Below are 13,245 nucleotides of genomic sequence, written 5' to 3' on the forward strand. Positions count from 1 at the left end.
ACAACTCCAGTTAATTTTTATGTATCTAATATCTTAATGTATATTTGACTATTAAACTAAAGCTGTTAATTTTTGACAATGGAATGTAACAATCAGGTGTAACATGAAATATTACTAGTGATCTTGCTATGAACATTTTAATATTTGCAGTATAGGCTAGGTCAATAAAATCAAAGGAAAAAAAAACTTTGCGTAAGTAAAGCTTGCAGATGTACAGCTCATAAGGGAGTGTGCAGTGAGCAGACATTTCTAATCAGATTGTGAGTTTTTACTGTATCCATTGTGCTATTTTTTAAAAAATGCTATTTTAAAAAAATTGATAATTACTTTAGATAGCTGAAGATTTAAAGTTAAGCTAACCTCAGTATTTGAGGTATTCAAGATATTTTCCATAATACACATCGTGAATCATAAGGCAATACTACAGATACTACGGGTAACCCTATTTATTTTAGGCTAAATTGGCTAGTTTTTCAGAGTATGTGCATTCTCAATAATATATTTGGAAGCAAATTATTTTTGTTATCCCTACAACTTGAAAAAGAAAGTTAAATGTCAGCAATTCCCTGCATGATTCTTAGTTATGTTTCTTGTACCTTATTATTATAGCTGCTTTATAATATGTGCAATGCCAAAAGCACGATAAGCAGCTATAAGAAGGTATTTTATTAGAGTTGTTCTAATAGGATCTGAGAGGCTGAGCCTGGAACAGATTTCCTGTGTGACCTTAGGCAAGTCACTTACTCTCCCTGTCCCGCAGTTACCCATCTGTAAAACAGTATAATACTGTAAATAATAATACTGTCCTCATCCACAGGGTTGTTCGGAGGATGAATATATTAACGATTGAGAGTTGCTCAGTTGCTACGGTAATAGGGGCTACACAAGTACCATTGAATTAAAAGTTGTACCTAACAGCACCAGCCAAGGGGAGCCCTATTGTACTAAGTGTTGTATAGACACATTTACGCTTCACTGCTTTTGATACTTACAGCAAAGACTGGAAGAAACCAAGCTTCAATTCTTAATCACCTTACTTCCGTACTTACTGGAGAATCTCAGCACCTTATCTAATTGTACATGAGATCAAAGTGTGAAGTTCTTGAAGTCAGATACCACCCCATTATCTCAACGGGGTCACTAAGAGAGGGTGCATTGTGGTTTCTGACATCAAAAACTATTGACAGGCTCAGCAGAAGCTTAAGGCATCCTGAAGGGGTCACTTTGTAATGGACTTTGCACACAGATTCCTGGTGGTTGGTTTGCAGGGGGTTGGAATAGAAGCCCCTGCACGAAAGATGAGTTCAGAGAAACCCCTTCTCTTCCTTCCTCTCACAAGGCCCATCATCCGAGAACTCCCCCCAGCATCCATTGTTTCCCCTTTTTTGCATAACAGGCTCACCGTTGGTCTGGACAGTTTTAAGAAAAGTCTCAGTACAAGCAACACATTTAGAGCAAAATCATTGCGTGTGTATATCCCTGGACTGGTTTAGACAAGAAGTGGGAAAATCTTCCCTCCCCGGGCTGCAGGGTCGCTCTTGGCTACTACTGCATCCTTAATGCTCCCTCTTTATGGGGAGATGAAGGGAGGAAAAATACAGTAGCCCCACATCCCATCCACACCTGCCCCTATGAAACTGTCACAGAGTAGAGTTCCAGGCAGTTCATGGGGTATTTATCTCCTGCTCCACCAAATTCTGCCCTTCTCCTTGTTCAGGGGAACAGCACAAGTTCTTCAGCCAGAGGACACTCACCAGCTGTGGAGCATTAGGCAAGATTTGGGTCACATTTTGTTGCTGCTTTTTAAGCTTCTCGGCAACACTAGGATGCAAATATTGAGTATGTGTTTGGAAGGGGTGTGAGGTGGGCTTAGGGTGGGTGAGGCAGAAAAATACGAATAGCTCAAAAATAAATTAACAAAACACTAAGTAGTTCCAGAAGCGCAGTAGGATATTTCATCCAAATTAAGTGTTAAAGATTGGAGACAAAAACGTACTATGGTTCATTTACATGAATTCAAAATGGCTGCCTTCCTTCTGAAGAGTGTCCCCAGATACAATGAGCTAGAGATGTCTCAGTAGAGGGTGACTGAAGCTACAGCACACCTGGGTCCACATACATACAAACTAGAAGTTTTAGTCTACGGGGAAACCTTTTTGCCAGCAGGCTTAAAAACTAACCACACTAAGGCTTGGTCTACACTACGGGTGGAGTGTGTGGGGGAAATTGATCTAAGTATGTCAACTTCAGCTACATTATTCACCATGGTGTCTTCACCGTGGTGAGTGGACTGCTGCCGCTCCCCCATCGACTCCGCCTGCGCCTCTCGCAGCAGTGGAGTACAGGAGTTGATGGGAGAGCACTCGGGGATCAATTTATCACAATCCGGTGGGTAGTGTATGTGGTTTATAGCATGGAAGGTCACTATCAGTCATCTCCTCTACTCAGACAGCAGTTTTTCTATCAGACATCTCAACTCCAGTCAAGGTATAATGTTATGCATATTGATACATGTACTCACAATTTGCTTTCTACAGTAACAATGTCAGATCTTTTCATATCAGTCTTTTCTCAGTTTTCCATGGAGCCCCTGCAGAAGAGATCTATGGACACTTTAGTACAAGTACAGTATATTGTACTTGTACTAAAACCTTGCAGAATTCTAGTGACCCAGTCGCCTCAGGCAAGTTGTATTCTTTTCTATTTTGAATGGGTAAGTAAAATGTTATGGTCAGTGTGACAGAGTAAGTTTTATGTCTGGACTGGTAAATTAACCTGACAAGTTTGCAAGGCTGCCGTTCTGTATTTCATCATTTTGTAGATATTTCATTTTGAATATACAAAACTAATGAAACTGCCCACATATTTGGCAAAGAAATTTAAATTTTCTAAATTGTATTTCTTTATGCTTCAAATGGTTGTTTCTTAGGCATATATATGTAAAACCAACACAAAGATCAACTGCTTTGTAATTTCATGCATACTGTAGGAAAGCTGAACCTTTCGAGCACAACACTGATTTGGATTGAGAAGATCACATCCACACCAGATAGAAAAACATCAAATTCCTCTGAGTAATAATTCCTTAATTGCACCCACTACGTTTACTTGGAAGGAAAACCAAAATTCCATAAGAACAATCATTAGAGGCAGTGGGCCTGGGCCTGCCTGTTCTTAATTATCCCTCTTTTCAGGCCTCCAGGTTCTGCAATGGGCTACTGTGGCTCAAGAGCCCCCTGCCCACCTCACCCTGACTGAGCAACATAGGCCTTGGTCTACCGACCTGGTACTGATGCCACAAAAATCCTAGTATTGTTTCCTCCCCTAATGCTCAAGCTGTGGCTCTCTCAAGTGTTGAATTGGCTCACCACCAAAATGCAAACGCCAGTCATGAGCTGATTGGGCCATACCAATCTGCAGCTACCCCAAATGCAGACACAGTTTCAGAGCTGGAGGACCTCTTACTGTGAGTGCACTAAACTATATGCTTTGGTAGCAGATGGCCTATAGTCCGGCCATCCCTAGCTGTGATCGTAAAACAGAGAATGGTATGTTACAATGTACAGTGACCCAAGTGATGCTATCAAGTCATGGGAATGTTTGACCTGTACATACAAAAACAGAATTAGTACCAGTTAAATCTAAACCCTACCCAATGAGATGTTCTAAGCCCCCTGCTGAAAGAAAATTGGTTCAGTGGAACAGAGAATTAAGGGGACTCTTACCATTCCACGAGACAAACTACCAGATTGATTGAGGGTCCAATTCCAGGCAGGATCTGGGACCTGTGAGCCAAGTGTGGGTTCCACCACCTCTATCTGCAGATGAACATCACTGTCACTTTCCCCATCAACTCCAGCAGCTGGGTGTGTAGCAGCTTGCTCTGTGGGTGTGTTCAATTTGCTTCAAATGATGGCCCAGACTTCAAAATGTACAGGCCTATCCCTCACTTATGCTGTTATGACTTCACTTGCTGGAACACAAAACTATGAAATTGAGGGAGATTTGTAAAATGACCTCTAAAATAAGAGCTGTGGCATTACAGAAAGGGCTGCAAACTAGCAGACCGAGTCTTCAATTATGTTGATATTATACTGACATACATTTACTGTAGCTGTAGCTTTAGAAATGAAAAATGTCTCCATTTTAAAATGAGATAAACTAAATACTTAGTCTTGCTTGCAGATAGGCACTCAACCATTGAGCTGTGATTGAAATTTCAGCTATTAATGCAGTTATCTTGATGATACACAAGCACTAGCTGCCAGATACTTAGAACTAACTGGGTATGGTATATTGAACTGTATATTCTGTCTGTTTCCAACATGAGGCCCTCTACATCCATCACAATCTGGTTGCCAGAATTACTTGCAGAATCCCTAAATAAAAAAACTTGGTTAAAAAGAAAACCAGCTAATTCTGCAAAAAATATACATCCCTACCATATTACTTTGCATTTAAAATCTAGGAAATGAATAATTAACGATATCATAAATGCACACTGCCAGAGCAATAAACGTATTCATCTTGCCAGGTATAACACAATGCTTATTTTAATCACATTCATCACCTTAGCTTTCCCAACCTAGTATTATTTTATCAGTAAATTCAAAGTATAAACAAAGAAAATTAACTATGGAAGTACCATTTCCACAATGAAACCAAGTTCAGTTTTGCACTTGAAGCACATATTTCACCCATTTTGTGCATGAAGAATGCATGTTATACTCCCCCAAAATTATATAATGCATTACAGCTTATCCTTCTCCAATTTATACTTTGAGTATAGAATGAATTTTCTGGGAGTTTACAATTAAATTGATTAGTTTGAAATTCTGTAAAGGATAAATTTTTAATTAATTTTAACTCAATGTCAGACTTTTCTCCTGAATAATCTAAATATTAATTGAGACGCTTCCAAGTTCTCTTAAAGTTAGAGCTCACCAAAACCTTTTCCATAAGCTACATTTAAGCAATGTTTAATGATGAATGTTCACTTTCCCATTACTCTTCATTCACGTAAGTTTCTTCTTCAGTGAGACTGATCAATATTGTACTTCAGAAAATTCCACATAGAATTGCCCTCTTTCAAAATGACTGCCTCTCCTTTATCATCAATAATAGTGAGGTCGTACTCTGCCCACAGTTAGGTGGGCAGTTTGAGATGACCATTTGTTCTCAGTAGGACTGAGGCCACAGGCCGATCTTTAACACAGATGGGTGCTGGCCTCATTTTCACTGGAAATAATGGGAGGCAGTGCCCTTTTGAAAAAGGGCACCTTAAAATGAAGATAGTGTTGGTCTTGATCCCACTGAGATCAACGGGAGATGGCAGTCAATTTTGAATTGCATCAACCTCTGCTGTAAAGTAAACCTGTTGCACCAGATCTACTCAAGAAGAGGGAAGCCTATGCATGTGGTGAGGGAGAGGGGGACTGGTGCATGCCACATACAGGGGGATGTGCAAGAAATGGGGAATTTGGAGGACAGGATGTAGAGGTGAACTCGGGTGTTACACTGTAGTTTTACACTGCTCTGGCAATGTAAAGCACTGTAAGCACAGCTTAATGGTCCCATATGCGCTGACTGCTTTGTACTGCTCCAGAGCATAGTGGTGTACATAAATTACTACTTGTTTAACTGTCTAAAGTTCGTACTTGATATAATTAGAATCATGTGCCCTATAGTAACACTATGGAGGGAATCTAATGTATCTAACATTCAGTTTAATCCATTGGCACAATAGTGTCTGTATTTTAAATGGCAGTTATCTGATAGTAGCCTCACCCCATCAGCTGATGCTATGCACAACCTTGGTGCAAGATGTTATCATGTTATATATCCCTAACAGTCAGAGAGAGATCATTCATTTATTACTGGATGATTATTTTTAATGCTCCGAATAAACCTTGCGCTGGAAATCTGCATTTTACAATATTTATGGACAAAGGTTAAATAGATCTCACTCCAACTTCAAGATAGAAGCTCTATTTCTATTTGTTAGCAAATGTGCTTTGTTAACTCGATATGGGTATTTAAAACAATGGCATAATTCTACATTTTTAAAGACTGCTTGGGATAAGGACCATCAGACATGTAGTTTTGCATTGTCTTTTTCTTCTTGCATTTCTATAGCACCTTCCAGCCAAAGATCCTGAAATGTTTAACTATGAATTCAACTTTATACTATCCTCTCTTTCCTCAGAGAGGTGTAATCTTCATCATGCCAAACTGAGAACTGAGGCACTAGGGGGCATTTAGTGACTTGTCTAAGATTTCTCAGTAAGTCATTGGCAGCCCGTATGTCAAGCCTCTCAGTTCCAGGCCTTAACTCTGAGGCCATATGGAGGCCACTATATATTTTACTGTACACCAGTATTGTTTTCTATCTGAAGTGCATTTGCTAGTGATATTTGGAAAATAAAAAAGATTCACCCATATGCCATCAGTCATCCATTGAGAGTTATTCCATTCTGTACACAGACACACTCTACCGTATGGAATACTCACAGGCAGAAATTTTTGGTTTTTCTTTGCTTATTCACAATGGTAAAAGGTATGTTTTATTCTCTATGCCTTCTTTCCCTTTAGTAGCTAACAGCACAATGCTTATCTTCAACATCTTGGGACTTTGCACTGTTAACCATGAGATTTAGATATGCAAATTGCTACAAATACTTATGCAAATAAAACACATACCTCAGTCTTCTGGCAAGTTACCAATGCTGCCCTTGCACTGGAAGTGACGGCCACTCCCCTCCATTGCTTTATTAGACACCCCTGTCCTTGATTTTCACACAGCATGGAATTAAGTGGACTAGTAGCAGTGGCAACATGTAGTTATGAAATGGCTTGCAGCACAACATGGCTCATTCACTAATGTAAGAGGTAGAAATATTGACCCCACTTTTACCTCTGCCACCCGAGCGGTTAGCAAGAAGAGGAATATTTAAGACATGTAGAACATACTTAAGGAGAAACAAAACTGAAATGTGTGCAGTTTTATTTGATCTACACAGTAGGTACAAATTAACTGAAAAGAAAGTGGACTTAAAAAACAAACAAACAATTCACAGAACATTGTCCAGAGACCCAACAAAGGAAGGGAAAGGCAGCATAGTGCAGTTCTAGGTAAGTATTACCAAGCAGCTTCTACCTTTCCACAAATTTATAGCATGTATATTTACTAACAAGAATATATTTGTGAACTCTGATGTACAGCTTCACACTGCAGTGGACATTAGAATGACAATTTATTTCAAAAGCAGTCTCAGCTACTAGCTGGTGGTTCTTAAGAGACATGGAATTTGCTGTTTTTAAGCCTGATCCAAAGCTCACTGAAGTCAATGGAAAGGCTCACTGATTTCCCTGGGCTTTGGATCAGAGCCATACTGAAACGTGAGTTACATATAGGGTATTTACAGTAAACTTCAGTGGAACCAGGAGCCAGAGTGTAGTCAGCTTTCACCAGGTAAAACATAAAAGAATGACAGCGATAAGTGACTGTTCTACTGTTGAGTCAGCAGCTCTACAGGAGTAAACAGCATTTCTACTAATAAATGCATGTCTCAGTTACAGTTTAGTCACTGAAGGCCAGGGTTAAAACACAAACTGTGTTTGAGTAAATTATATTACACTGAAGTAATTACATATTCAATTCTGTTTTATTTTTTCCAACAATATTAAATACATTCAACATCTTTCACAGTCACAAACAACCAAAGCATGAAAATATTTATACATCATGTGAGGAGATTTCCTGCCTTTCTTGTCTCAATTTCTTCCCGTAAAAATGGAAGGACTCCTATAAATAGAGAAGAGGGAGAAAAAAAAATCAATATTCTTGCACTGAAAGTTACTAATCGTAAATAAACCCCCACACTTCCTGCGAAAAGCCAAATCTATTTATTGTTATATGCTATGCACTAGTTATCCTATGTCAAGGTTTATAGAATAATTTAAGAAAAATACTTATGTTGAGTAAAAGAGTAAAGAAAATTTTTGCATGAAGTGCTTAAGAAAATACCATAAAAAATTTTCACTTATATAAAAATCAAGATATTTCCCACCCTCAATCTGCAATTGTGTGTTTGAGAATAAATGAATAAAATAAAGAAAGCATCTCAGAAGCATCAAGTCATATTAAATGAGAAAAGAAATAAGAAAATGGAGTGGAGGAACATTAGAACATTGAAATAGGAACCCCCCCATCTTCACTGCTAGTAAGGAGGTTAAAAAAAAGGTATTAAGTGATGTGATATGTGTTAAAATTAAACTAAAGAACCCCAAATGAGGTTTAAACTACTGCAAGCTGCGTAAAACTGCTCCTAGAAAATGTTTAGTGCAAGTATCTTGAGGCAGCATTTAGCCCTTAATCCAGTTTACAAAACTGAAAAAGGAAGGAGAGAACAGTTTCTTATTACTACATACTGTAAAGAAAAACATACAGAGAAATTATATGTAACAAAGTCTTAGAAAAAAGGCAGAAAAAATGGATTTAAAAAAATCAAAAAGGCTGGAAACAGCAACTAATCAAAAATATGTACTCTAAGCAGCATAGATCAAGGGAAGGAAATCATCTTAACTCTTCAGACCCTGGTATTTGTAGGCCATGGGTGGGGAACCTAAGGCCCACGAGCCGGATCCGGCCCATTGCTTAATTTTATTCAGCCCACGGTAAGTCTCGACGCCGTGGGCCGGAAGCCCAAAGCCTGGGCGCCCTCCTACAGGGCTGGAGCCGCAAGCATTGGTTTGCCTCATCGCAGGTGGCAAGCCCTGGACTTCGGCGCTCCCCACCTGTGGGGTTGGAGCCGCAAGCACCGGCTCCCCGCCGTGGGAAGGAAGCCCCAAGACTCCTCCCCCACCCGTGGAGCTGGAACCACAAGTGCTAGCTCGCCCTGGCGTGGGTGGGAAGCCCCAGCCTCGGCGCTCCCAACTCCCTCTCGCGGGGCTGTGTGTGGCCAGTGATTGATTTTTATTGCGGGTCACTGGCCCGTGATAGAAAAAAGGTTCCCCACCCCTGTTGTAGACTCTCTGCCAAAAGAATGCACTGGAGGAAACATATTTTCACTCTCCCCAAAACAGTTTCATGCATCTGTTGCCCTCACGAAAGGGGCATTTATAAAGGGGCAAAGCTACGTATTTTTATTAGTAAAGCCAGTAAGAGTTAAGCTGCAATGGGAAAATTAATTCTACAGCTTTAAAATCCCATCGTACTATTGCAATATAAAATAATGTACATTGGAAATAAAATAAGCAATTACCAGACACTAAAATCCTTTAATTGTTATTGCAATACACATTCTAAAAATAATTTTAAGTTGAAACACTGAGGTAAATGCCCCAAGGATATTTGATAAACACACACCTGTAGATGAGTGCCGATAAGGATCCTGTACTTTAAATACAAAAAGCCTCAGAAGGTTCTCTTCTCCCATAAATCAAACCCGATGCAGATTAATACTGTACCTACAAAACTCAGCACTTCATACATTGACTCCTTTGAGGGTTCTCCATGGAAATATAATCCCTATGCATTTAAGTATGCAACTTCTTTTATTAACATGGAACATATACAAGTCTGTGGAGCTATTTCTTTTTAAATCAGAAAAAACACTCACAGGGGGTTCAGTGAACGGGACAGGCTCTCCTGCATTCTTCAGCAGAATTGCCAAACGTTTTAGAAATATCTCATCTGTGTGAATATTCTCAGCCTTCATTTTCTCAAACAGAATTTTTGCAGAAACAACGTCGTTGTCTAATGCTAAGGGAAAAAAAATAAAAGTTACAGCAGATGTCTGTTAACAGTTTCTCTTCAGCTGTACACTTCATGACAAACACACTTCTAGTTTCCTAACTCTTAAGGCCATTTCGACCATCACAATATTAATAAAAAAACAAATCCAGTCCACAAAGCAATTTTCTTTTCTCTTTTGCAATGAGGCTGGATGACAGATTCCTTTGGCGTTTGCTAGATAGAGATAAGAGCTGCACATTGAGAAGAAAAACATTCTAAGGCTTGAGATGTTTAGGCTACATCTACACTATAAGCTAAAGAGTGAGATTCCCAGCTTGCGTAGGCATACCCATGCCAAATCTCCTTGAGCTGGCATGCTAAAAATAGTAGTGTAGCCAGAGTAATATGGCCATCCCGCTTACAAACCCACCGGAACCCTGTGGGTGCATACTCAGCACAGCTAGCGCATACTGACACTGCTCATGCTATCCCAGCTACACTATGTTTAGCATGCTAGCTTGAGGACAGCCAGTGCATGTCTACACAAGCTGGCAATTATACCCCTACCTCATAGCATAGATGTAGCTGTAGAGCCAATGACCTCTTACTGGAGTGAATGATAGAGACCAATTGTATTGCAGTTCAGATCAGTGAATCCTAGGTCTGTGGACTGCAGACTCATTTTCCCTTTCAAATAATCATGGCATGATCCAGAACTCTGTGCTGAGCTTGTTGCTCACTTTGAAAGTTACCTACTTGGAAATCCCTTTTGCACAAAATGCACAAAAATCTGTATTCACATGGGCATCACATCACGTTCAGATGTTAAAACTGTACCATCTGCAAAGAGGGATAAACTCCAGCATCTTCAGCTCCAAAGATACAAATCTCTACAGCTCTAACTAAAGGAGACTCTCCATTTGCTATCACCATAGCAGCAGCAATGTTTTTCTTCTGTGGGCCAGTCATTAGAAGGGAATGATTCACTAGCACAACATATAGTGTGTGTTGGTGGAAGGAGAACACAGAACTTTCAGAAAACGTGTTGGAACACTCCCATTCCAGAATATCCCCAATACATTTCTCTATATTTTTTCCAAACAGGTTTTTCCTTCAAAGTAGGTCCATTCCATCTTACCAACCAGGAGCAAATCTCTTCTTGAGATATTAACCTTTAAGAAAGAGACTGATTTAAAGCCTAATTGTTGTGGAGATTGCCAATGTTTCTCTAGATACACCTCTACCCCAATATAACGTGACCTGATATAACACTAATTTGGATATAATGCAGTAAAGCAGTGCTCGGGGCGGGGGGGGCTGCGCACTCCGGCGGATCTCAGCAAGTTCGATGTAACATGGCGTCTCCTATAACGCGGTAAGATTTTTTGGCTCCCGAGGACAGCATTATATCGGATAGAGGTGTATAGAATACATGGCTCATCATCTGTATCAGCCTCTAGCTCAGGGGTGGGCAAACTTTTTGGGGCGAGGGCCACATCTGGGTGAGGAAATTGTATGCAGGGCCAGGGCAGGGGGGGTGGAGTGCGGGATGTGGAGGAAGGGGCTCAGGACACGGGATTGGGGCAGAGAGGGGGTGCTGCGTGTACGCGGGGGCTCAGGGACGGGGGTTGGGGTACAGGAGGGGTGCGGAGTGCAGGACGGGGCTCAGGGCAGGGAGTTGGGGTGCACGGGGTGCAGGGTGCAGCAGGGAGCTCAGGGCAGGTGGTTGGAATGCACAGGAGTGCAGAAAGGGGCTCAGGGCAGGGAGTTGGGTGCAGGAGGGGTGCGAGGTACAGGCAGAGGGCTTAGGGCAGGAAGTTGGGGGGCGGGGGGCAGGAGGGGTTTGAGCTCCAGCCCGGTGCCGCTTACCTAAATTGGCTCCGGGGTGGCAGTGGCGCACACCAGGGCCAAGGCAGGCTCCCTGCATGCCTGCCCTGTCCCCACGCCACTCCAGGAAGTGCTGCGGCCCCTGGGGGAGGCGGGGGGGGGCAGAGGGCTCTGCGTGCGCACATGGAGCCCTTTGCCTCCCGGCCCGGGGGCTGCTTCTGAGAGCAGCGCCGGGCCCGCAGCACCACCAGGGGTAATCCCGCGGGCCGGATCCAAAGCCCTGAAGGGCCGGATCTGGCCCGCGGGCCATAGTTTGCCCATCCCTGCTCTAGCTAATAGATTTCTCACAAACATGAAACTCCACTCACCTCTTGCTACTGGAAGGAAATAGCTTTATTTCTCTTCCTTCTAAAATAGAAGTAGAAGCAGAAAGAAAGTGGTCTCTGCTCATTTGTTCCTCCCTCAGCCTACACCTTTGTGTCCACCTCCGTCCTCCTGCCCATGATTAACTTTGCTACTATCCAAAGCTTTCCCCAGGCAGCATGAAGTTGAAATGATCCTTGACAGGTCTGCTGCTGCCAACAGGGTTCTAACAGCAGTAAAACTGTCCAGTTCTGTTATGTTAATTTTGCTGCTGGTTGGTTGATGCAGAAGCAGCAGAAGAATTGGAGTTGGCCTTTCTGTAGGCTCAGGAAGACCTTTCTGTAGTGGTTAATATTTTGTTCACCTTTGGAAGTTATCTTAAGAATCACAAATGTTAGAAACTTCATTTTTTTAAAAAAAGAAAGCTTAAATTCTGTAGAATCTGATAGTTTAGACCCTACATTCACCAGGGAAAAACTTCCCACTCACACCTGGTGAGTGGGTGAACTTCTTTTTCAGTGTGGGAGGCTACAGAACCTGCACAATGTGACGGTTTAATGAAAGTATAATAGAATTGTTAACTTCCCATTTCTTTAAACTAGAAGTATCTATTGTATGAAAAACAAAAATGAGAAAGATCTAACACCTGGATTATGTTCAATGGACCACACAACTGAGATTTCACTTGATAATTCTCCATTCTTGAAAGAAAAGCAGTTTGAAGGAATTTTTTTGCCACATTCAAGAATCCAGTCCCAGAGGAGGATCACATTTCAGATAAGAACAAAAAAGTGAACGCCCCCTTACTTGTTCATAGTTGGAGATGTCTGCAATAGTCAATCCTCACTTTCCTTTCAGAATAGAAAATAATTCCTCTGTAGGAAGAGGTGGCCTGTGTTCCTACCACAAGCTTGCAAAACTCTTAGGAAACTATTCGCCTTAGTACAAAATTGACTTGCCTACAATTTATCATGATGACTGACAGTAACAGAAAGCTAATGATATTTTATTTGCCCAACAAACAATTACTCTGGATGAGTAGAATTTCACAAGGCTGCCTACAGATGGATGAGCAATTCGGATTCAGGGAAGGCTAGAGGCTATCAATAATATAAGGTCAAATTCAGCAAAGATTGAACCACCTTCTGTAGAACGATTTGTGAAAAGGGTCCCTAAAAAGAAAGGGAGATACCCAGACAATCAAAAAAGGACATTTAGTAGGACAAAGAATTCAGATCTTCTAGATTACTTGTAAGAAGTCACCATCTGGACGTGACTTATCTGTTAAAAAATCTTTGAATATTTAGAAGTGAGATTTA

The 13,245-nt window shown here is 41.2% G+C and overlaps 1 protein-coding gene across 2 annotated transcripts in view; it reads right to left on the reverse strand.

Moving 5' to 3' along the window:
• Positions 1 to 7,642: 7,642 nt before the first annotated feature.
• LRPPRC (leucine rich pentatricopeptide repeat containing) overlaps positions 7,643 to 13,245 on the reverse strand; it is a 161,141-nt gene continuing 155,538 nt past the window's right edge. For both annotated transcript variants that reach the window (XM_039529687.1, XM_039529688.1), the window contains exons 37-38: positions 9,621 to 9,763; positions 7,643 to 7,804 (exon numbers count right to left, since the gene is read on the reverse strand). In XM_039529687.1, the coding sequence (XP_039385621.1) occupies positions 7,736 to 7,804; positions 9,621 to 9,763 (212 nt within the window). In that variant the 3' untranslated portion in view covers positions 7,643 to 7,735. The remainder of the gene's footprint in view (positions 7,805 to 9,620; positions 9,764 to 13,245) is intronic.

The sequence above is a fragment of the Mauremys reevesii genome, linkage group 3 (assembly GCF_016161935.1).
Source record: "Mauremys reevesii isolate NIE-2019 linkage group 3, ASM1616193v1, whole genome shotgun sequence".
NCBI lineage: Eukaryota > Metazoa > Chordata > Testudines > Geoemydidae > Mauremys > Mauremys reevesii.